Consider the following 21,794-nt stretch of genomic DNA (forward strand, 5'->3'; position numbering starts at 1 on the left):
TTTCCAGGGGCAGACTGACCCATTGTGAACTTCGAGTTGCTGGGCTGTTTTGGTGGATGATAAACGAAAATTTGAGCCAAGAATTGGGCCGTGTTCAGTATATCTAGTTTCCTCCATGGTGATGATCTCTCTTTTTGGTTGATTTGGCATATGATGACAGAGATTCCATGAGTCTTGGCGATGCTGTTGTGCTGGGTGTTCAATGATTGAAGAGTTGACGTGTTCAAGAGGGTGTGCACATGGGAGAACCTTGAACACAACGAACTCTGACGTACACAGCAGAGGCTGGGGCAAGAACAGGCCCAGCTTCAGCTCGTCGTCTCTTACTCGTTGTGTTGTGCTCTTCCTGGAGGCTGGGGCAAGAGGGACAACTGCATGTTTATACTGAAAGAGAGGTACAATACTATATTAGTTGACGCCTTGATTTAAACATGTCTCCTAACATTTGTGACATGGGTGCGGTCAATTGCCTCATAAAGCGATTACATGGACTCCAAAAGGGAAAAGAATCAAATCAGGGAGTTCTAGTCCAGTTCCATATGTATCCACTCTTCACGTTTCCAGAAAGAGTAATACGGCTCTGTTTAGTGACTTTAGCACAAGGACCACATTTGGGTTGAAATCAGTTCAAAAGCAGCTTCCATTCACCAAAAAGCAAGTTTGATTCCCAAAAAATTAGTTCAAAACTAGCCTTCTTTGATCTTTCACCCAAACAAAAAGCTAGCATGCAGTAGCAATCGGGTGCAACTTAAATCTCAAGCCACTGAAGCCACGTGTGCGTTTGTCGGATCAACCATCTGATGACTCAGCATGCATCTTCACTTCTTCAGTTAGTAGAGGCGGTCATGCCAGTCCTTGGATCCCTATCCTAGAGAGCCCAAACCACAGCACGTTGCAGGTAAACCCATCTGGAATAGCTTCACAATCCACATGCCGGCTGAGACATTCTAACATAGTCCCAGGCTCCCAGCAATGTGTTCTTGCAATTCAATTAATGGAGCACTTCCAACTAGGAGTTAAGCATTTCCCAAGGCTGAGGTGCATGAAGTGACAATGGACGATATTATCCTTCTCTGCAGATTTTTGTACTCCAATGCTAGCTTCAGATCCCAACTGGCGCTCTCCCTGCAGGAATTCAGATGAACTGGTAAGTAATGCTGGTGTAGCCATCAACGCAAAAAATGGGTTTGAGTGTAGCACCCGTCAGACTCATCTGGCTCGGGCAACTCTTCAAGCATCGGATTAAATATGGACAGCAGTGTTTCCAGCACCACCCTGTCATTTTCTTTGATCTGAAAGTACAATGAAAAGGTGGGGTTTGGATAAATATGAACCACATGACGTGCCTCACACATCAATCATGAAAACATAACAGTGTCCTTACATCAGCCTCCGTAGTAGTGGATTCATCAATATCACAACCTAGAGCAACACGGAGATGGGACAGCAGGGGCCGAGGCAGGCCATACGTGGGAAATCCTCTACATCTGGATAGCCATGTCCCACGAACCATATGAGTGGTTTGGCTTGTACTCACAGACTGAGCTGCCCCATCCTCATCATCAGCAGATGTATCAAGATCTGCACGTAATCATGCATCTGTAATATGATTTTGTCTATATTTTACTTGTAGGCATAGGGAAAGAAAGATGGACAAAATCTATTGCTGCCAAACGGGAAGCTTGCAATTCATGGAACGTCCCTCAGCAATTGATATGCCCACAGTGGTTGGACAGGAATCAAGATCAGCAGACTATATTAGCCATCTAAGATCTACGCCTACTAACATTTCATTGGCAAGATAGAGCAATAGTAATCTCTCTACTTACATATATTCATGCAGCTAGGAATATAACTACTGTAATAAATTACCTAAAGGTATAACATCATAAGGGTTATCTCCTCTTGGTAGGAAACCATAGAATGTAACAAGATGTGACCCTGGGTGTTTCCCGTAACTGAGAAAACATTGCTCCCCTGCATCACAAGGTCTAGACAAGGGGAACTTCAAAGATTTTGTAGCTTCATCTACCCGACCATAGTGCAGAATATGAGGGGATACCTTAAACAAATATGAAAAAGAGAATATGAGAAACAAATCTGAAAATTAATGAAAGAGTTCCAGGGGCAGAACCACAAACCGAGTGATTCAGAAGTCCAGCAATAGGAACCAAACACATTGATAATTTCCCACTACTTATAACAACCATCATACTGTTGGAATACCATAGTTCACATGCCCACAGAAAATTGTCCCATGTGCATACGTCCTTTCTGAATATCTCAGGAAAATTTATGCATAGTAAGGGAAATAAGTCGTCATACTGCTGACGCAAATGCTGCAATAAAAAACCAATTACTGCTTCGTACCACTTAGGTAGTGATTTACAGAATTAAGAGAACAGTATCACAAACTACAATCATATCACCTGCTTAGCTTGCATTATCTCATCAAAAAGAAGGGTTCCTTCTAATGAAGCAAGTGCATCAATTCCAAAACTCAAGCCTGGAAGTGCATCTCGTGAAATGATCAATGGAAGTAGACTTTAGACTTTGCTTTACAGAACACAATAAACTACCTGTACCTGTATTAAAATTTGCCGGGAGTGTCTCAAAGTATGTTTTAAACTTTGAAGATAGATTATACCGCTCTCTCATGCTCCACAACAATAACATAGTCTCAGAATTGATATTATTGAAATCTTTTAATGCAAGAAACTGCAAACAAATCCAAATTTTGGATCAGTCCGTAAATTTTATGGAAGTATTTGGGTGCTTATGAAACATGGAAATTAGATTACCAAAGAAGACATACCACTTCTGACTGACAGAGAAGTTCTTCGGATATGATAAGGGACTCTGGAATTTCAAGAGCAGTATCCCCCACACCTATGCTTTCAGAAGCTACCATTCCTCTTCCTGCTCCTTGAAAAACTAAAATTTTTGGAATCAGATAAATGTTATGGATACAGATACAAAGACGTATCCATGAACACAACATTGGATGGATGGTTAACTCCATTGAAATTAAGATGGACAAAAAGTTACTTGAATAGCTAAGGCTCCTACTACACAGTAAAGTCGTAAACAAACTCTCTTGAGCACTTTCAGTGGCACCTACTGATCTGCCACCAATTCCACTAGCTCAACTATCTCCTGTTAAAATACATTAACAGCACATCTGCTATAATAGGGTGAACATAAAAAATCAAATAGACATTTACGATTTGCAAACACAATTAAGAGCTGAAAGATAAAAGCATTAATAAACACCAAATGATGTACCATTGCGATTTTCTTTATATACATGCTCTAACAAAGAATGTTGCTCAGTACTGCTCAATTTTCAATGGGTAACACTGCACATTTGCACAAATCATTCATGTTATCAACAAGTTGTATGGAGACTTACAAGCTATCCGCAATTTAGATTTAACACCACGATGCTCCCCCCATTTCAGAAGAGAATCTTCAGCCTCATGGTTCTCTGTTTGAGAAACCATCTGGGCATCATCCGTCTTTCCAACAGATCTGAGTCTAACAACTATCTCATTCTGTAGTGTCTGCAATACTTCCTTGGCAGCATCATTGGAAGTTAGAAGCAATTTGTCCATGATTTTGAACAAAAGATTTAGTGATTCAAGTTCATTCCTTGCAGAAAATGGACCAATATCACCTCCAGCAAAATAAAGCTCTAGCTGCAGAAATTTGACATAAAAAAATCATCAGAACTTAGAGCTGAATAAACTCCCGAGCCTTTTCCATTATATCAGAAAATCAATCATGAGTGACACCAACATGGAATACCTCATCCATATGGACTACCCTAGCAGCTTGAATCATCTGATCCAGTAATTTGAGGGTGTCAGCAGCAGAACATGAAATCGGAACTTGAAATACACAGGAAAGATTCCTGCTTTCCATTACTCTCTGCATTTAGGAGAAAAGAAACAAACTTACTGAAAATATTTCCCACTTTCGGACTTTCCACATAAGATTTTCAAACACATGAAACTGTTAAATGTATAGAGGCTCTCTATATTCCTATGAGGCTCTCTATATTCCTATATGGCTCTTTATAAATGTATGGCCATCTCTACAGATAGATGTATTCCTCTTCTCAATTCTCCAAGGTTAGTAGCATGGAATCAGAGCAGGGATCAGGGATAGGATTAGGACTAATCATCTCCTAATTCACCCAAAAGATCCAATTTTTTTCCAGCCGCCTGTCGTGGCCCCCTCCATCCACTGCCATTCTCTGCCGGTCGCGGTGGAGCATTCTGCTCCTGCGGCTCTCTCCATCCACCCGTCGCAGACCCACGCCGCTGTGCCCGCCGGTGCAGCCCATCGCCGCGCGCCATCCCTCGTCTGCGCGTCTGCGTGACCGGCGCGGCCCTTCATCGCCTCATCTTCGTCATCTACCGCGTCTGCCTGTCGCGATTTGGTGCTATTATCGCCGATTCGAATTCGCCTGTCGCGAATCCTATCGTGCGGCTCATGTATTTCATCTTCCGCCACCACTCGTCCGTTGCGGAGGACTCGCCGCCTGTTGCGGCTCCTATCGTCGTCCACCCGTGGGCTCCTCTGTCAAGCCGCCCGCGGCTCCTTCGTCTAGCCGCCCGTCGTCGCGGTTCTGGTGCTGGCTGCCCTTGTCTGCTTGTTGCAGGGGCCTGATTTGGCTATTTGCCAGACCGTCTGCTAGTGGTGTGCTGCTGTCTGCAGCTCTACTGCTCGTCTACTTGGTCACGGTGGTAATTGTTCTTTCTGCAATCTCCTGTTGTTGGTTGCATCCTAGTCACTTTCAACATGTCGCGGATCAACGCTATTGTCATCAATATCACTCTAGATGGCCAAAATTACCCAAAGTGGGCCTTTTGTGTTGAGACTGCATTGAGGGGTTATGGTCTATACTTCCACTTATCTGATGATCCTCCTACTATTGTGGCTGATCCTAGCAATTCTGATGCAATCCAAACTTGGGAAATCAATGATGGTAAAGTGATGGCTGCTATGGTTAATAGTGTTAAGCAATCTATGATTATGAGTCTTAGGAAGTTTAAAACAGCCAAGGCTATTTGGTCTCATTTGAAGGAACGCTATGTTCAGGATATTAGTGCCCTTTTACATACTCTCATGCAGCAAACACATGCAATTGAGCAGAATGACATGACCATTGATGAGTATTACTCTGCTTTTGATCATCTTGTGGGCTCTCTGACTTCTATGATAGGTGACTGTATAGCAGATAACTGTCCAGCACATCAATTTATTGAGAAGTTTTTATATATCGTTTTGTCATGGGAGTCAGGGAAGAATTTGATTCCATTCGTAAGCGGCTGCTTCATGATTCATCTGTTTTGACCATGGCTCATGCTTTGTCTGATCTTCTTGCTGAGGAGACTCGTCTTCAGTCTATGTCTGCTCGTATGTCAGTGCCTCACAATGTATTGGCAGCTTCTCAGAGGTACAGTGCACCACCTAAAGGTACATCTTCAAAACCATGTCAGCATTGTGGCAAGACCAATCATAGTTCAAAGAACTGTTTCTCTCAGCATCCAGAGAAATTGGCTGATTTTCGTGCACGTCGTGCTGCTCGTGCGGCTAGAGGTCATGGTACTGGTCCTACTCCTAGAGGCTCAGTGTCTATTGCTGCTGCTTCACCTATCACTGCTCCTCAGTCTTCTTGGGTTCTTGATTCAGGGGCTTCTTTTCATGTGACCTCCAACCAGTCCCAGCTTGTTGCTAGCAAGGCAGTTGCTGATGGTGCTTCTATTCAGACAGCAAATGGTACATCTTGCTCTATCACTCATCAGGGTTCTCTTTGTAATTCTAATTTTTCTGTGCCTGATGTCTCTTTTGTACCTCAGTTGTCCATGAGTCTTCTTTCAGTTGGTCAAATAGCATATCACAATTGTTTTGTTGGATTTGATGACTCATCTTGTTTTATTCAGGATCGTCGAACCGGGGCTGTGATTGGGACTGGCCATCGCCGTAGAGGTTCCTCTTGTCTCTATGTTCTTGACACCCTACGTCTTCCTCAGTCATCTGCTCGTGTGTCATCCGCTGCTTCGACATCCACCTTGTCCTTCGCCAAGTGGCATCATCATCTTGGTCATCTTTGTGGGTCTCGGTTGTCTACATTAATAAATAAAGGATGTTTAGGTCATACATCTCTCGAGTCTAGTTTTCATTGTAAGGGTTGCAAGCTTGGGAAACAAATACAACTCCAATATTCATCTAGTATTTCTCATTCTGCAAGACCTTTTGATCTTATTCATTCAGATGTATGGGTCCTGCACCTTTTGCTACAAAGGGTGGTCACAAATATTATGTCATTTTTATTGATGATCATTCTCACTATACTTGGATTTATTTTATGAAACATCGTTCTCAATCGCATGGTTCACACAGTTTTCTACTCCTATTAGAGTTTTTCGTTCTGACTCTGGTGGTGAGTATCTGTCTGATGTTTTTCCTCTGAGGGTAATCTTGCTCAGCTCTCTTGTCCCGACGCTCATGCTGAAAATGGTGTTGCTGAACGCAAACATCGCCATATTATAGAGACAGCTCGTACACTTCTGATTTCATCTTTTGTTCCTTCTTATTTTTGGGGTGAAGCAGTCTCTACTGTTGTAAAGGTTATCGCTGCTATGATCCTTCATCTCGTCGCATACGTATCTCTCGTGATGTGACCTCTGTTGAGGACCGTCCTTTCTTTTATAACCCCTCTACTCAGCCCTCATCTTCACCCATAGAGTCCACGTCTTTTCTTTGTCTTCCTCCTATTTCATCCACTGATGATATCTCTTCACCTTCCGTGTCCATTCCTGATCCTTCTATTTCCATCACACCTCCTATACATGCGCCACCTACACCTCCACCACCTGCACATGGGCCGCCTACAGCATTGGCTACTACTACTGCAGAGATTGTATGGCTTCGATGGTTGTTGGCTGATTTTGGTATTTCTTGTGATACCCCCACACCTCTTCTCTGTGATAATACAGGAGCCATACAAATTGCCAATGATCCTGTGAAGCATGAACTTACGAAGCATATAGGAGTTGATGCCTTCTTTACTCGGTCCCATTGTCATCAGAAAACCATTGCTCTACATTATATGCCCTCTGAGCTGCAGTTAGCAGATTTCTTTACTAAAGCACAAACTCGAGAGCAGCATCAGCTTCACCTACTCAAACTTAATGCTTCTGATCCTACACTTCCAACTTGAGTTTGAAGGGGGCTGTTAAATGTATAAAGGCTCTCTATATTCTCATGAGGCTCTCTATATTCCTATGAGACTCTCTATATTCCCATATGGCTCTCTATAAATGTATGGCCATCTCTACAGATAGATGTATTCCTCTTCTCAATTCTCCAAGGTTAGTAACAGAAACATGCAAAGTTTTATGTCTACAAAGGGAGTACAGACATTGATCTAATATTTGGCATGAAACTTTCAAACTGCAATATTAGATAAAAGAAATCCATATGGAAACTTATATTAGTCATTCAAATATGTGTTCTAACCCAACATCACCTCGAAGATGTCATTCAGAAACATATATTGCACTAGGCTTTCATGACAAAGCTGATAGACACTAAAGAACCACAATCATTAACATTTCAGAAAAATAACCACATAGAGAAAAAGGTAGCTCCAATTTCTTAACTCTAAAAAGTAAAAAGAGTAAATACTTCCTTCATCTGCTCACACAAAGTAAGGAAACAGCAAAGATTAACCCTAACTACATCACTCATCAATCAAAGATCTTGAGCTGGTTGTAATGCTGCAAACTGGTAATGAAATCCAGCTATTCTACACGATTGCCTAGCAAAGCAAGTAAATTATGTTCTGATTCCCATAAAAAGATTGCTCATTTTACTATTTGTTAAAAAGGGGGTAGCCCAGTTTTCTCTTCCAATTCCTAAATTTGAATTAGCCGCGCCTTAATTAAGCTTCACATAACCAAAATGAAACTACAATCGACTAGACTACCATACAGTCATACGGCTTGATCCAACCAAAAGAGACGAGCTTCTTTCTTACGCTCGGGCCATACCTTCTTCTCTTGGTGAAGGGGATCCTCCTTCGTGATAGGGGGCAGGTGAAGCGCAACCTTCTCACCTACCGCCCCGAGCTTCCCAATCCCCGCCTCCGCCGCCGCCATGGTCGCCGTCGCCGGCGGCGCCGCTACTCTCGTGGACAGCGAAGGTTTTGGGTTTTGGGGTAACACACGTTTTGGGTTTGGTAGCAGCAACAACGAGCTGGTGGGCCTGATAAGGTTCCAAGTGGAGAAGACCATGGGCCTTCAGTGCGAATGGGCAGGCTGCTACCATTCGTTGCAATTGGGGCCCATTATGTTAAAAATAAGCGTTCTTCACTGAAATATCGAAAACTCCCAAGTTCCTCCCAGGACTGAACATTTACCGGACATCGTCTAACAAGATAGCAGGTGCTACTAAAATTTAGCACATGCCTCCCAAACACCTTAACTTCTTGAAAACTTTCATTCGTGTGTTGTAAATGTGGAATGAAATTTTAATTCCAAACTTTTATATGGGCCAAGGTAAATCTGAAATCACATAAATAAATATTAGGTATCATCGTACCTTACGGCGAGATCCAAATACTCTGCCCTCTCCCAGGTAAGATCGAAATTTTATAACCATTTGCTCATCTTGATATTACTTCGAGTTTAGAGCAAGAGTGTGAAGGAAAGATAAACAGGAATACTATTTTACCATTTTTTTCTCACCTTTTATAGTAGCTAGTTTAGCAACATGGAAGATATTGCATTACTCCCCTCTGATCTTTATGATCTCTCCCTCCAATAACAAATAAGCAACCTTTTTTTCGTTGTTTTATGTCAACTATCCTAAACTTTGATTTCATAGTACCTTTTTATTGGTCAAGTTTCAATATTTGAAAATGATATGAGTACATTTATCTCGAACACAGTTTAATAAACTTCAAAGTATATAAAAATTTGCTATGGTTTTATAAATATTTTCTGATAAAAGGTACTAATCAAGTCCATAGACAAGCGAGCACAGCCAGGAAAGAGGTCAGATCGTCATAGAGTAGATGATTTGTGTTTTGGAGGCCATGCCAATATCCAAAACGTCATTTATATATGACTTGAAAAGGTACCACTTTACTACTACATTCATTAGCAAATGTACCGAATCCTACAAAACATGCAGTAAAAATATATAATTTTGATCATTAACTAGATGAAACTACTGAAACTGGTCACGTGGACATAAGATATTGGGGTTGTCATGAAAAATACTTTCATAATATATTAGTTCTATATTTGTATTATCATTTTTATACAAATGTAAAAAGGGTCAAAATTGCACATTGGAGATTATATCAATGTCCAATACAATTACAATAAGGGGGAGCACTAATAAAATTATATGAATGTATTTTCAAATACAAATCTAGTCATATATGTAGCTTTCATATAGCCACCTTGATACACTTCAAACATACAGTGGCCAACAAACTTTTGAAAGGTCGGTGGCACAACATCTCTATGCCAAACAAACACGGATGGAGACTAGGGTCGACCACGACTTAACAGGCTATATTTATCTTGATACTTGCGTTTTCCAATTTAAAATTAAGCATCACCAACCCAACAGTAGCTTTGTGGGCTAAGATAAACAAGTCACGCGGAGAAGTTGAAGAGTCGACTCTTATCAAGTTCAAGAGACAATAGGTTCCATCAATCATGAATATAATCATGCATGCCAGTTGTCAGTATTTGTCAACCCAGTTATCCAAATGTCACTTGGGTCATTGTCTCGATGATAGGATGCTTGGTTTGTAATGTACAAGTTGCTTCGGTCACACAAATACTATTTTGTATTAACATCTATTTATTTGTAAAAATCAATAGTAAGATGGTGATATTGTGAAAAAATATCAGATTCACTAAATATCCAAATATCCCAGTAAAAACACGTTTGGAAGATAAGTACGACGAATGGACAGAATTAGGATCGTTAAATTAAATTATTCTCCTATTCCTGCTTGCTGCTTGCCATGACTTTGTAACTGGTAATGCACGTCAGGTACTTCTTTTTTACTCCCTCCGTTCCAAAATGTAGGTCATTTTGGATTTTCTAAATACATAGATTTTATCATGCACCTAAATATAAAGTTATGTCTAGATACATATCTCAAAAAATTAATGTACCGAGAAAAGCTAAAATGACCTACATTTTGAAACTGAGAGAGTACATCTTTACGCCAAACGGGACAAGTCGGCCTGTTCGCTTCAGCTTATTCAGCTGGCTTATCAGCCATCAAACAGTGTTTTCCTCTCACAATAAATCAGCCGTTTCAGCTTTTCAGCCGGCTTATAAGCTGAAGCGAACAGACCCCCTTGCTTCAACACCGGTCCAGAAGGGACGGCGATTGGACAGACAAATCGTGAGTCCACGTTAATTACTCTGTTTATTACAATAGCCATTTCCACTCACACACTACCCCCTAAAAAATAACAGTTTCACTCATATGTCCCTGGAGATTGACATGTTTCAGCAGTTTGGGACCAACCTTAGTCAACAACTACTAGTTTTGTGAGAAGACTCGAAACCAATTTTGTGGAATATATACACCTGAAGTGACTTTGATACTTAATTTACACTACTTTATCCTTGATACACAAGTAGATCAAGTACCTAAGAAGAGTTCTAATTTAAGATTTAAATAGTCATGTGTGCCGGAAGAAATACCTAAGATTCAATCAAAGAAATTACACCTGATTGCTCAAAAGTTTCTCCTCTTTCACGAGAAATCATCGCTACTAACAACAAATCTATGCCTTGACTTTCGAAAAAATAAAAGAAAAATCTATACGTAAACATGGTGTGTGAATAATGTACCTCCTAATTGATCATAAGTTACTTTTATTGCAAGAATAAACCAGATGGTTACAAACAATAAATGTATATTGTACTTCCTCCCTCCCCCCAAAAAAGTCATTCTAGTTTTGTCCTATAAGTAAATTTTTCTCAAGTTTTATCAAATTTATAGAGAAAAGTATCAACATTTATAACACTAAAGAAGTATAATTAGATTGACGGGCCTGTTTGGATACCCTGTGTTAAAATTTAACAAGTGTTAAAGTTTTAACACTCTCAAATAGACTGCTAAAGTTTAACACATTGGGGTATTTGGATGATATGTTAAACTTTAACACTTTTGGTGGGAAATGACTCCATTACCCCCTCATTTATGGCCGGCGGAGAGAGAGGGAGGAGAGAGAAGGGGTAACCTGGGAAAAAGTGGAGAGGGGACCACTTTTAACACCTTTAGCAAGTTTTAATACTCCCTCCATGTGTTTATGAAAAATGAGGTGTTAAACTTTAACACCCCACTTTTAACACAAGTATTTGGATAGGAAAGTGTTAAAAAGTGTTAAAAGTGAGGTGTTACTTTAACACCCCTTCCCAAACAGGGCCAAAAACTAAATTTTGGTTCAATCTAGTCCATCGCTAATTAATGAACAACTATATGTGGACATAACGTCTCATTCTAATTGCTCAAAAGTGTCTCTTCCTTTGCTGTAAGCTCGCTAATAATGCACGACTATAGGTAGCAATAGTAGTAATAATGTCCCACCTAATTGCTCAAAATTTTCTTATCTTTCGTCCAACAACAAATCTATATTTAGACATTAAAAAAAATCTCTACATATGTAGACAAGGTGCGTGCATAATGTCCCACCTAATTAATTAAAACTTGCTTTTATTGTAATAAAGCAGATGGTTACAGAAAAGGGTATGTTGCAGCACATTTCAAAAAAGGTTGCGTTGTTCTTTATTTCAAAAAGAAATGGCTGCGTTCTTTCTGTCCTAAAAAAAAGATGGTTCTTTCATGCATCTCAAAAGGATGTTTTTTCATGCACTTGAACTGGAAATGTTTTACTGTATATATAGATTGTGCTCACGCTATGTCTTGTTTAATTGCTAAAAAAAATCACTTTTTTGCATTGCGATAAATGTTCTTGCACATGAAGACAAAATTATTTATAGATACGGTGCACTAAATCTATAATGTCCCACCAAATTTCGCTAAAGTTACTTTTCCTTTCAAGAGAAATCAGTTGTGCGGCTAATAAATAAAGACAAATCTAAATTCTCTGTCCTGTGAAGGGTTTGAACTTTGAACTATCTTTGTTTTACAGAAAGACCCTGAAAATAGTAAATACAAAGGGCCACCAAGGATAATAGACATGCACGGTCTGGTATGTGTCACTTGAAACCAAACTTGAGCATCTAAAGGTAAAATGTAACACTCCTCATGCCGGTATCATGCTTGTGTTTAGTAAAGCAATAACGTACATATTGACCAGAAACTGAAGGCGAAGGCCTGTTCAGTTACTCTCTGCTACGTCACCCCAACCGGTAGAACAAGTGCTGGCAACTGAAATTAGCAAACCATAGGGGGCTATGCGCAATTAGGAGATTATTTTAGAGGTAGACATGTTCGCATGGTGTTATGATATTCTCTTGTCTACCGTGCAAAAGATTCTTGCGATAGAAATTTCTCTCCATTATGGTTAACAAGAGGTCAATGTATATGCAAGTGAACATGAACCCCTTCTCCCGTTCAATTGAACTATATAGAATAGCTCACATGCCATGTGAGCTGGTGATTCGGCCATTCTCCTCGGTCAAATCACTTGCATTATGGAAGTGGAACCCGTCTCCTAATAAAAATGAAATAAAGAAAGAAAAACGCATCATGTACACCACTACGAAGAGGAGTGACTTGCACCTTTAAAATTGCATGGCTTCTCCAACTCTTATTCGGCTGCGTTGTGCATATAGTGTTACGTTATCTCGTATGATTTTCTAGCCAAACGGTAGAAGATGATTCTTTTATCGTCAGCTTAGCGTAGCCTTTTTCGACAATTTGCACTCTTTTAATCATTTATTATCCATCCTACTCACATGGCACGGACGCGGAGATTGTTGGTTGTAATAGAAGTCACGCTAGGTACTTTGAAGTTAGAGGTGATATGTTATTGAACATTATTGACAAATACAATTTATTTATCATGGATAAAATAAAAATGGAAAAATTATTTGACACAAGAGGTGGTTGAGGTAGCCTAAATTTACACCAGCTAGTCTTTCATAGTGATCTGCATTATTTGTGAGTCACCTGTATTGTGTTTTGACACAGATGTCTATCCAGATTGTACTTCTTAGGGGGTGGTTGGATTTTAGTCCGGACTAAAATTCATATCACATCGAATATTCGAAGGCTAATTAGGAGGATTAAACATGAACTAATTATAAAACTAATTACATAGATAGAGGCTAATTCGCGAGACGAATCTATTAAGCCTAATTAATCCATCATTAGCACATGTTTCCTGTAGCACCATATTGTCAAATCATGGACTAATTAGGCTTAATAGATTCATCTCGCAAATTAGCCTCCATCTGTGCAATTGGTTTTGTAATTAGTCTATATTCAATACTCCTAATTAGTATCTAAACATTCGATATGATAGGAATTTTAGGAGTTCCTAAAGTACCAAACACCTCCTCAGTCAGTCAGCACTCAGCACCCATCTTATATTCATTGGAAAATTTATGCTTACACGAAATGGCCATTGTTTGACCTTCTGACAGGACAGCTCAGTGACCATCTTGTAATCCAACAATTCACCCCTCGAGGAACACACATTTTACAAACCACTCCCTCAGCTCATCACATTTGGCAGGTTTAGCCGTTTTGTCATGCGACTCATTTCCCACCAAATGCTGCATCATCTCCGTTTCTGTGAAGACAATAAGTAGCACCGGACGCCCAAAATCTCGCACACCCAAAACTTCAGCAGAAGCAAGCCAGGCCCGTCGTCCCTTGGCGTGACACTGATCCATGGGGTCCACCGAGCAGCAGCCGGAGCCGGTGGCCGCGGCCGCGGCCGTGGAGGAGGCGTCGCCGGAGATCATCTTCCGGTCCAAGCTCCCGGACATCGCCATCACCAACACCCTCCCGCTGCACCGCTACTGCTTCGAACGGCTCCCCGAGGTGGCCGACCGCCCCTGCCTCATCGACGGCGCGACGGGCACCGTCCGCACCTACGCCGAGGTCGACCGCCTGACCCGCCGCCTCGCGGCGGCGCTCCGGCGCGAGCCGCTGGGGCTCCGCCGCGGCGCCGTGGTCATGAACCTGATGCTCAACTCGGCAGAGTTCGTGCTTTCCTTCTTCGCCGCGTCGCGCGTCGGCGCCGCGGTCACCACCGCCAACCCGATGTCCACGCCGCACGAGATCGCCAACCAGATCGCGGCGTCCGGTGCCACCGTCGTGTTCACCGAGTCCATGGCCGTGGACAAGCTCCCCGCCAGCGCCAAGGACGGCGGCGCGCTCACGGTGGTCCTCATCGACGCGCGCCGCGACGGTTGCCTCCACTTCTGGGACGACGTCATGGCGAGCGTCCCCGACGAGGAGGTCGCGGCCGGCGACGAAGACTCAGCTTCCGGCGACGGGGAGTTCGACCCCGACGACGTGGTGGCGCTGCCGTACTCGTCCGGCACGACGGGGCTCCCCAAGGGCGTGATGCTGACGCACCGGAGCCTGAGCACCAGCGTGGCGCAGCAGGTCGACGGCGACAACCCCAACATCGGCTTCCACTCCGGCGACGTCATCCTGTGCTCGCTGCCCATGTTCCACATCTACTCGCTCAACACCATCATGATGTGCGGGCTCCGCGTCGGCGCTGCCATTGTTGTCATGCGCCGCTTCGCCCTCACCGCGATGATGAAGCTCGTGGAGCGGCACCGGATCACCATCGCGCCGCTCGTGCCGCCCATCGTCGTCGACGTCGCCAAGAGCGGCGAGGCCGCGGCGCACGACCTGTCGTCGGTCAGGATGGTGCTCTCGGGCGCGGCGCCCATGGGAAAGGACATCGAGGATGCGTTCATGGCCAAGCTCCCCGGCGCTGTGCTCGGACAGGTGCGTGCGTGCGCGCCCCGGCGCGCAACAATTTTTTTTATTATTATTGCATTGCAATTTTTTTCATTTGAGGAAATTATCTGCCGTGCGATCGGTAGCCGACGGACGGATGTCAATGTGATACTAGTTTAGTGTGGCGTACCTACTGACAAACTGCTGGTGAGTGGTTAGCGATGACAGCATTGGATGACCTTGACAAGATCCTGCATTGCCGTTAGTTGAATGCTGCTGAATGACTTAGATACCTTATCGATTTTCGTGTAGGTCAAACCATGTAATCTCATCGTTCATTTGGGCATTTTGACTGATCCAATGTCTTAGATTCGTCATCGTTCCTTCAGAGACAGCACCTCAGTTGCTGAACTTGAGCTTGTTGGCTAAAGTTACCTATATTTCTGATTTGAATTTTTAAAATAGAAGTAAATATTTTTTTTGCTTAGTTCTAAGATCTTTAGAACTCTTGGTGCAGAGTTGTTGGGAAGTTTGACTTTTGAGTGCTGCACCCGGACACCTAAAAATTAGCTGGTAATAAGTTGGTATGGTAGTTCCGTGGTTTGGTGATGCTGATGTTGATATTAGAAGGTTTTTCGCTCACTGATGTTGATGCTCGAAATCAACATTCCATTTCATTGGCTAAGTCGTTTCCCTGATCCAAGCATGCCTTCAAATGCCATGTGTCAGATACTTTGTCATGTGTCACCTTCACATGAACATTATTCGTCCGTATGATCTCGTAACCCCTGATAACTACATATGACATGATCTCTCGGCACTTTATAATCAATATATAACTAAATGAAGTGAAACAAACTTTCTACTTCCCAAAAAGAACATGCCAAAAATGTATCTGACAGCAGAGAAAATTTGAAATGTGCCAAAAAAGATTCTGAGGTACTAGTCTTGTATTAACATGTTAAACTTGGCTCTGATATTCTCCATTATTTAGACATTCTTTTACCCAAATAATTAAAATGTTCTCCCAATATTGGACCAGTACAACAAGTTGGCACTGTTGTTATTCTAGTATTCGAATATACACAAACCGCACCATTGGAGAATATAAATAAGCATAATCAGTTCTTAAATTGTCTTGAATTATATCTGTCTCAACTTGCTGAGAAGTTCATCCATGTTGCCTCCTGTGTGTCATGCAGGGCTATGGCATGACAGAGGCCGGACCGGTGCTGTCGATGTGCCTGGCATTCGCCAAGGAGCCCTTCAAGGTGAAGTCCGGCGCGTGCGGCACGGTGGTGCGCAACGCAGAGCTGAAGATCATCGACCCCAACACCGGTAAGTCCCTCGGCCGGAACCAGCCCGGGGAGATCTGCATCAGGGGGCAACAGATCATGAAAGGTACACAACATCCCATTCTTCCCTCGTCTCCTGCACGTTCCAACGAACTCCCAAATGTTGACTTCAGCCACTTGAATTGGACTGGCCCACAGGTCCCTAGATCTAATCTGACTTGGAACCATAAGATATTGAACAAGTGGTTCACCAACTGCATATGCACATTAGTGCTTCGCATTTCCTTGATCACTTCTGGACATTGATGAGTAAACAAGGGGAAAGCTATACCATACTCGCGCATTTCTCATCTCCTACACACTCGAATTTTTTCTGGCGAATCCAAGAATGCTGCGATAGCCTTCTTCCCCAACGCCGGTAAGGTTAGGGTCCGGGGTTAGGTTCAGGGTTGTTCGGTTACTTGGGGCCACCGGGCTTCCAAGGGTCGCCGAGGAGCTCGCCAGCCCGGTGGTGGTCGCGGTGGGTGGGAGGGACGGCTAGGCGGCGAGGGCGCTACCCGCCGTGGTGGTGGAGGATGGCAGTTGGACGGTGTAGGCGGCAGGGGCGTCGAAATCCAGCTGATCAGTGTTAGCGGCGGTGGAAGGTGGCGGCAGAGGCCGTGTTCAGCCGCCGGAGATGATGGGGAGGTGGTGGCGGCGGGGGAGTTGGCGGCGGCGGGGGAGTTGGCTGATTTGATGAAAAATGATGCGGAGGAGGAGCCTCGTCGGGATTAGTTGATGTCGGGGTGGAACAGTGGTGGGCCATGACTCCGACAGCGGGGGACGCCGTTGGAGCTGGGCGGTATGGCAGCGGCGACCGGCGCGGAGGCTGGGGTGGCATTGCAAAATTGCGACTCGCGCGTGCTAGTGGAGGAGGTGGGGATGAGGAGATAAGGTGGAGAGAGAGGAGGAGTTGATCTAGATCGCCGATTCTAAATCCAAAGGCTCCAAAATTCGAGTGTGAAGGGGGTGGGAAAATACCTGGGTATGAGGTAGACAACCCGTAAAGAATCACACCATGATAAAATTAAGGAAATCTAGGTCAACAAGATGTGAGCTATGCCACTCCTTTGTGAAAAAAAATAGTTTAGAAAGACGGTATCACGTTGTGTGTTATTATTTGTCACCTAGGACTTGCAAATTTTCTTTGGTACTGTCTCATTGAGGTTGGACCGTTGTACTTCCATTTTATGAAAAGGAAAAAATCTAAATGGCTCCCTTCGAGTATAGCGAAAGTCCACATAACCTACTAAACTAAATTTTGGTTCAATTTATCCCTTAACTATGCTATTTGATTCAACTTACCCAATAATGCAATTTGTCCTTTTTATTTCTCCATACACAAGTTGAATTTTAATTTGAAACTTTGCAAGGTGGTTGTGGACATCATAATCTATATTGAAAAAATATTTTGTGAATTTTTCACCATTGTTTTTTATATAATTTTGTATCTCAAGGATAAATTTTATTATTAAATATCATACCCTATCAAAATAATGATACACAATTCATATATTTTTCTAACATGCCTTATAATGTATGCTATCATCTTGCAAAATTTGAACTTAAGACTCCACTTGTGCATGGAGAAATGAAAATGATAAATTATGTTAAGGAGTAAATTGAACCAAATGGCGTAGTTTAGGTGGTAAATTGAACCAAGAAATACTTTAGGGGGTTATATCCAGACTTTAGCTGTCTGTGTGTGTGATGGGATATGAATGTGTTAGAGATAACCTAGTTCAAGCTGTGTGTGTCTGCCTTCTGTGCAAAATTTAGTTATCTGACAACAAAACAAAGACAACCTCTTGTGTTCCAACCCATTGTTAATGAGGGTTATATTCAGATTTTAGTTGTACTTGAGGGGAGTAATTTGGACTTTTTTCTATTAAAACAAGTTAGGGCAACTAATCATAATGGATATGGGAAGGCATACTTAACACACCTGCAAAGTTGAGATGAACCATTCCATTCCCATGTGTAGCTTTCTGTCCAGATTGGAATGAGGACCAAGCATGGCTTAGGCAACAGAAATAAATAATCTTGGGGTGAGACCTGTGAGCTTCAGTCTGGGTGTGGAACTCTCCCTTGGTATGATAACTGAAATAAATTGTCATGAATGGAGTGTTCTGAATCTGAAGTTCTGAACCCACAACCATGGGGTCTGCACGTATGTTTGTTTTCGGTAGCTGCTTGCGCGTCAATCCCTCAATGGTGACAGGAGTTGTCAATTTCAGTTAATGTTTTCGATCTGGAGATGAATAGATGGATCGACCCAAGTTCGAGGATCTCAGGGAAAAAAAAATGTACTTCGCAATGTGGAAATGCAAGGACAAGGACAGTGAAAAGAAATAAAATGTCTGATGATGTTTTCTGATTTGCCCACCCAATCAAGCAATAAATTTGTGGGGTTTGCCTAACTGCTCCTCCTAAATAAAATATTGCAACTTGAACAACTCGTATGATTAGAAGACTTAATAGCGCATTATCGCTGATCTTTGCTTGTGCGACTGGTCAGGTTACCTGAACAACCCGGAGGCCACGAAGAACACCATCGACGCCGATGGTTGGCTGCACACCGGCGATGTTGGGTTTGTGGATGACGACGACGAGATCTTCATCGTCGACAGGCTCAAGGAGATCATCAAGTACAGGGGATTCCAGGTGGCCCCCGCGGAGTTGGAGGCCCTGCTGATCACTCACCCGAGCATTGCTGACGCCGCCGTTGTCGGGTAATCACTCGAGCTGATCATTTGGTTTGGTGAACTGATAACTGAAACATGGCCTGGGACAGCCATTACATTACATGAACTAGCACCTGATATATATTTCAGTCGTTGAGATGGTATTTGTGGCATCCATGATCATTGCAGGAAACAAGTCGAGCCAGAAATTGGAGAAATCCCGGTTGCCTTTGTGGCCAAGGCCCAAGGGAGTGAGCTCAGCGATGATGACGTGAAGCAATTCGTGGCAAAGGAGGTGGCATTTCTTTCTTGTGCTAGAAAAAGTTACTCTGCTTTTTGAGTTATATGTTGTCAATGTCATATGCTATGCTACTATGAATGGATGGAAGTAATTAAATTCAAGAAACATTATACTAGATAAAGCTATAAATACATAACTCAAAAAAGGTAAAGCTAGAAATATGTTCGTTCGAGAAAGGTAAAGCTAAAAATACATATGCTGTCGTTATTTTTTCTAACCTAATTGGATTCTTCTCCGATTTTAGGTGATCTACTACAAGAAGGTTCGCGAGGTTATCTTCATTGACAAGATACCCAAAGCGCCATCAGGCAAGATCCTCCGCAAGGAGCTAAGGAAACAGCTTCAGGAGCAGCAACAGGCCGTGTGATCAAGACAGCCTATACATCGCTCAGTATTTAAGATTTGTTCAGATGTTGACATGTGGAGGAAGAACTTAATCCAAGGGTACAGAAGTGTTTTTATCCTTTTCGTGTAATGTATCTAGCTGGCTGGTGAGGCGGAGAGGCTTAATTGATTGGAAATTAGACTTTCAAAGGTACATCATGTTTGGGGGACATGCTTTTTACAGTTTCTCATGGTTTTTTTTCCTGCTATTTTTCATGGTGCCTGTGCTGCCGGTAACGTGTTTATGTGAAATCAAATGCATGTTGAGTTCGCGGCACGGGTTTAAAGGCGATTGTGGGTTTGAGTCCTACTGGGTGTGTATTCATTTTTTTTATATTTATTAGTTTGCGCTTTGACCTTTCTCCGTTCTCGAAAGTCACACAACATAATCAGAACTCCAGATTTTTTTAAAAAAAATTCAGATTTTGTCGTGGTATATTTGCAAAAATCTTCTGGGACCAGTGGAAGTGCGCACTCGTGCGGCACGTACGTGATAGAAAAAAAGATTACTTGTACAAGTGTTAATCAGTATGCATGTAAAAAAATAAAAAGATATTAAAGTAAACCTAATTGTAAAAACATCAATATTTCTTGTCATCCTTCGTGCAGAAATCTACTAGACATTAATATGAAACTATCATTTAGAGTTAAAAATGTGACACAAAATGCACATTCTATTAATTCAAGAGTAGTGCCACTTAATGCAAGGACTAATTGAGCTGGACAAAAGTTAGTGAAAGAACTTGCATGAGCAGGACAAAAGTTAGTGAAAGAACCTGCGGCCATAGCACCATGCACCACACAGCAGCTCTTAGAATGGAACAAAGTGATGCTGAAAAATTAACACTGCAGAGCTCTAATAAGATTTATAATTTGAAATTGATGTTAACTAAAAATAAATAACCTTAAAGAGACAAATTATTTAATCAACAAGATGTTGAGAGAAGTGAATGGCATGCATGTAGCTGGAGCTTCACTGTTTCATATCTACAGAGCTCCATGAAAGATAAAGTAAGCTGACGGATTCTAGTGTCCTAGTATCAACTATCATGAATGAGCATTTCTCTACGGATAGAGGCTACCACAACTAAGAGCACACAAAAAAACCTATATTTTTAATAGTTAAATCACAGTTCATACCTAAAAAGAAGTTATGCATTAAACTATATTCAATTGCTCACAAGAAAGAATTACCATGAATAAATTTTGTTTCTACACCAGGAAGAGGATGGTAATCCCCTTACTTGAATGCTGCTTCCTTTGGACGCACATGCCTTTGGCATCCACATCCTCGTCCTGCCATACCCGTCCCAGGGCCACATTAACCCGCTCTTCCAGTTCACCAAGGTCCTCGCCAGCCACAACGGCGTCCGGTGCACCCTCGCGCTGAGTTGATGTATAGCTAGAAGTCCACCTGCTCCATTGATGTTTAGCTAGAAGTTGTAAAAGCCTGTGCATCCAATAGTTTTTTTTTAAAAAAATTACATCCTTTAGTGTTTCTTACCTGTCCTAGGAAAATTACTTCTACTCCATGTTCTTTATAGGCTTTGTTAAAAAAAATTCAAGGACCTGTTCTCAGCCTCTATGTCCTCCATAGAAATTTTAAACAGCATTGTACTCTGGAAGGAATCCCTATTGATTTTATCAAAAGTATAGTCTTCCATCTACACTTTTTTTTTCAGTAACAATATTTATGATACTAATCCTTACAGTACCAACTCTTGCCTCAAGCACACAAAGCACATGCCTTTAAAAGAATATAATAAATAAAAACATTAGATTATAAAGAGTTGGCTCTCCTTTAAAATGGAGCGTTTAAAATGGAGAGGAAACAAAAAAATATTTGTATTTATTTCTTATTTATTTTATTTGTTCCCGAAAATATAGAGCCAATTAGTCAAAGCTCCTTTAAAAACTCAAAACTACCAATTTATTTGGTCCCATTCATTTTATTTCTTTCCAAAAATTAAAATGTTCTGAATCATAAGGAAAGTGCTCTAAAATAATAAGAACATTGTACCGAATTTTCACCAATTCTGGAAATCCACCTATGATTAGGAGCAATGTACGGTAAGCATATCCTTCTCATTTTATTTCTTTCCATAAAATAACATGTACCAAATCTTAAGGAAACTATATTGCATCTT

At 42.0% G+C, this 21,794-nt stretch overlaps 2 protein-coding genes across 3 annotated transcripts; one reads left to right on the forward strand and one right to left on the reverse strand.

Annotated features, from left to right (window-relative positions):
* Positions 1–363: 363 nt before the first annotated feature.
* LOC101775581 lies at positions 364–8,239 on the reverse strand. Of its 2 annotated transcripts, XM_022827816.1 has the most exons (12): positions 8,064–8,202; positions 5,188–6,135; positions 3,808–3,930; positions 3,413–3,698; positions 2,816–2,934; positions 2,586–2,718; positions 2,430–2,506; positions 2,142–2,339; positions 1,873–2,062; positions 1,385–1,581; positions 1,201–1,292; positions 364–1,125 (listed from the first exon to the last, which is right to left on the reverse strand). In XM_022827816.1, exons 2-12 carry the CDS (start codon positions 5,260–5,262, stop codon positions 1,017–1,019), a joined length of 1,599 nt encoding a protein of 532 aa, XP_022683551.1. In that variant the 5' UTR covers positions 5,263–6,135; positions 8,064–8,202; the 3' UTR covers positions 364–1,016. The 2 variants fall into 2 exon arrangements, with proteins under 2 accessions (XP_022683551.1, XP_004973070.2); XM_004973013.3 differs by lacking the exon at positions 5,188–6,135 and having other exon boundaries at positions 8,064–8,239.
* A 5,588-nt stretch (positions 8,240–13,827) lies between these two features.
* On the forward strand, positions 13,828–19,863 carry LOC101776259 (probable 4-coumarate--CoA ligase 1). Its single transcript, XM_004973014.4, has 5 exons — positions 13,828–14,992; positions 16,147–16,345; positions 18,797–19,010; positions 19,152–19,257; positions 19,508–19,863. The coding sequence occupies exons 1-5, from the start codon at positions 13,916–13,918 to the stop codon at positions 19,628–19,630; spliced, it is 1,719 nt and encodes a 572-aa protein (XP_004973071.1). The 5' UTR covers positions 13,828–13,915; the 3' UTR covers positions 19,631–19,863.
* The last annotated feature ends 1,931 nt before the right edge of the window (positions 19,864–21,794 follow it).

This window comes from Setaria italica, chromosome VI (genome assembly GCF_000263155.2).
Source record: "Setaria italica strain Yugu1 chromosome VI, Setaria_italica_v2.0, whole genome shotgun sequence".
In the NCBI taxonomy this organism is placed as follows: Eukaryota; Viridiplantae; Streptophyta; class Magnoliopsida; order Poales; family Poaceae; genus Setaria; species Setaria italica.

Coding starts and splice junctions, on each gene's coding strand:
- LOC101775581 (XM_004973013.3), bottom strand. CDS start 8,171: ATGGCGGCGGCGGAGGCGGGGATTGGGAAGCTCGGGGCGGTAGGTGAG. Junction 2,719..2,815: donor TTCTCTGTCAGTCAGAAGTG/GTATGTCTTCTT, acceptor ATTTGTTTGCAG/TTTCTTGCATTAAAAGATTT. Junction 1,293..1,384: donor CCACTACTACGGAGGCTGAT/GTAAGGACACTG, acceptor TTGTACTTTCAG/ATCAAAGAAAATGACAGGGT.
- LOC101776259 (XM_004973014.4), top strand. CDS start 13,916: ATGGGGTCCACCGAGCAGCAGCCGGAGCCGGTGGCCGCGGCCGCGGCC. Junction 16,346..18,796: donor GGGGCAACAGATCATGAAAG/GTACACAACATC, acceptor GCGACTGGTCAG/GTTACCTGAACAACCCGGAG. Junction 19,258..19,507: donor AGCAATTCGTGGCAAAGGAG/GTGGCATTTCTT, acceptor CTCCGATTTTAG/GTGATCTACTACAAGAAGGT.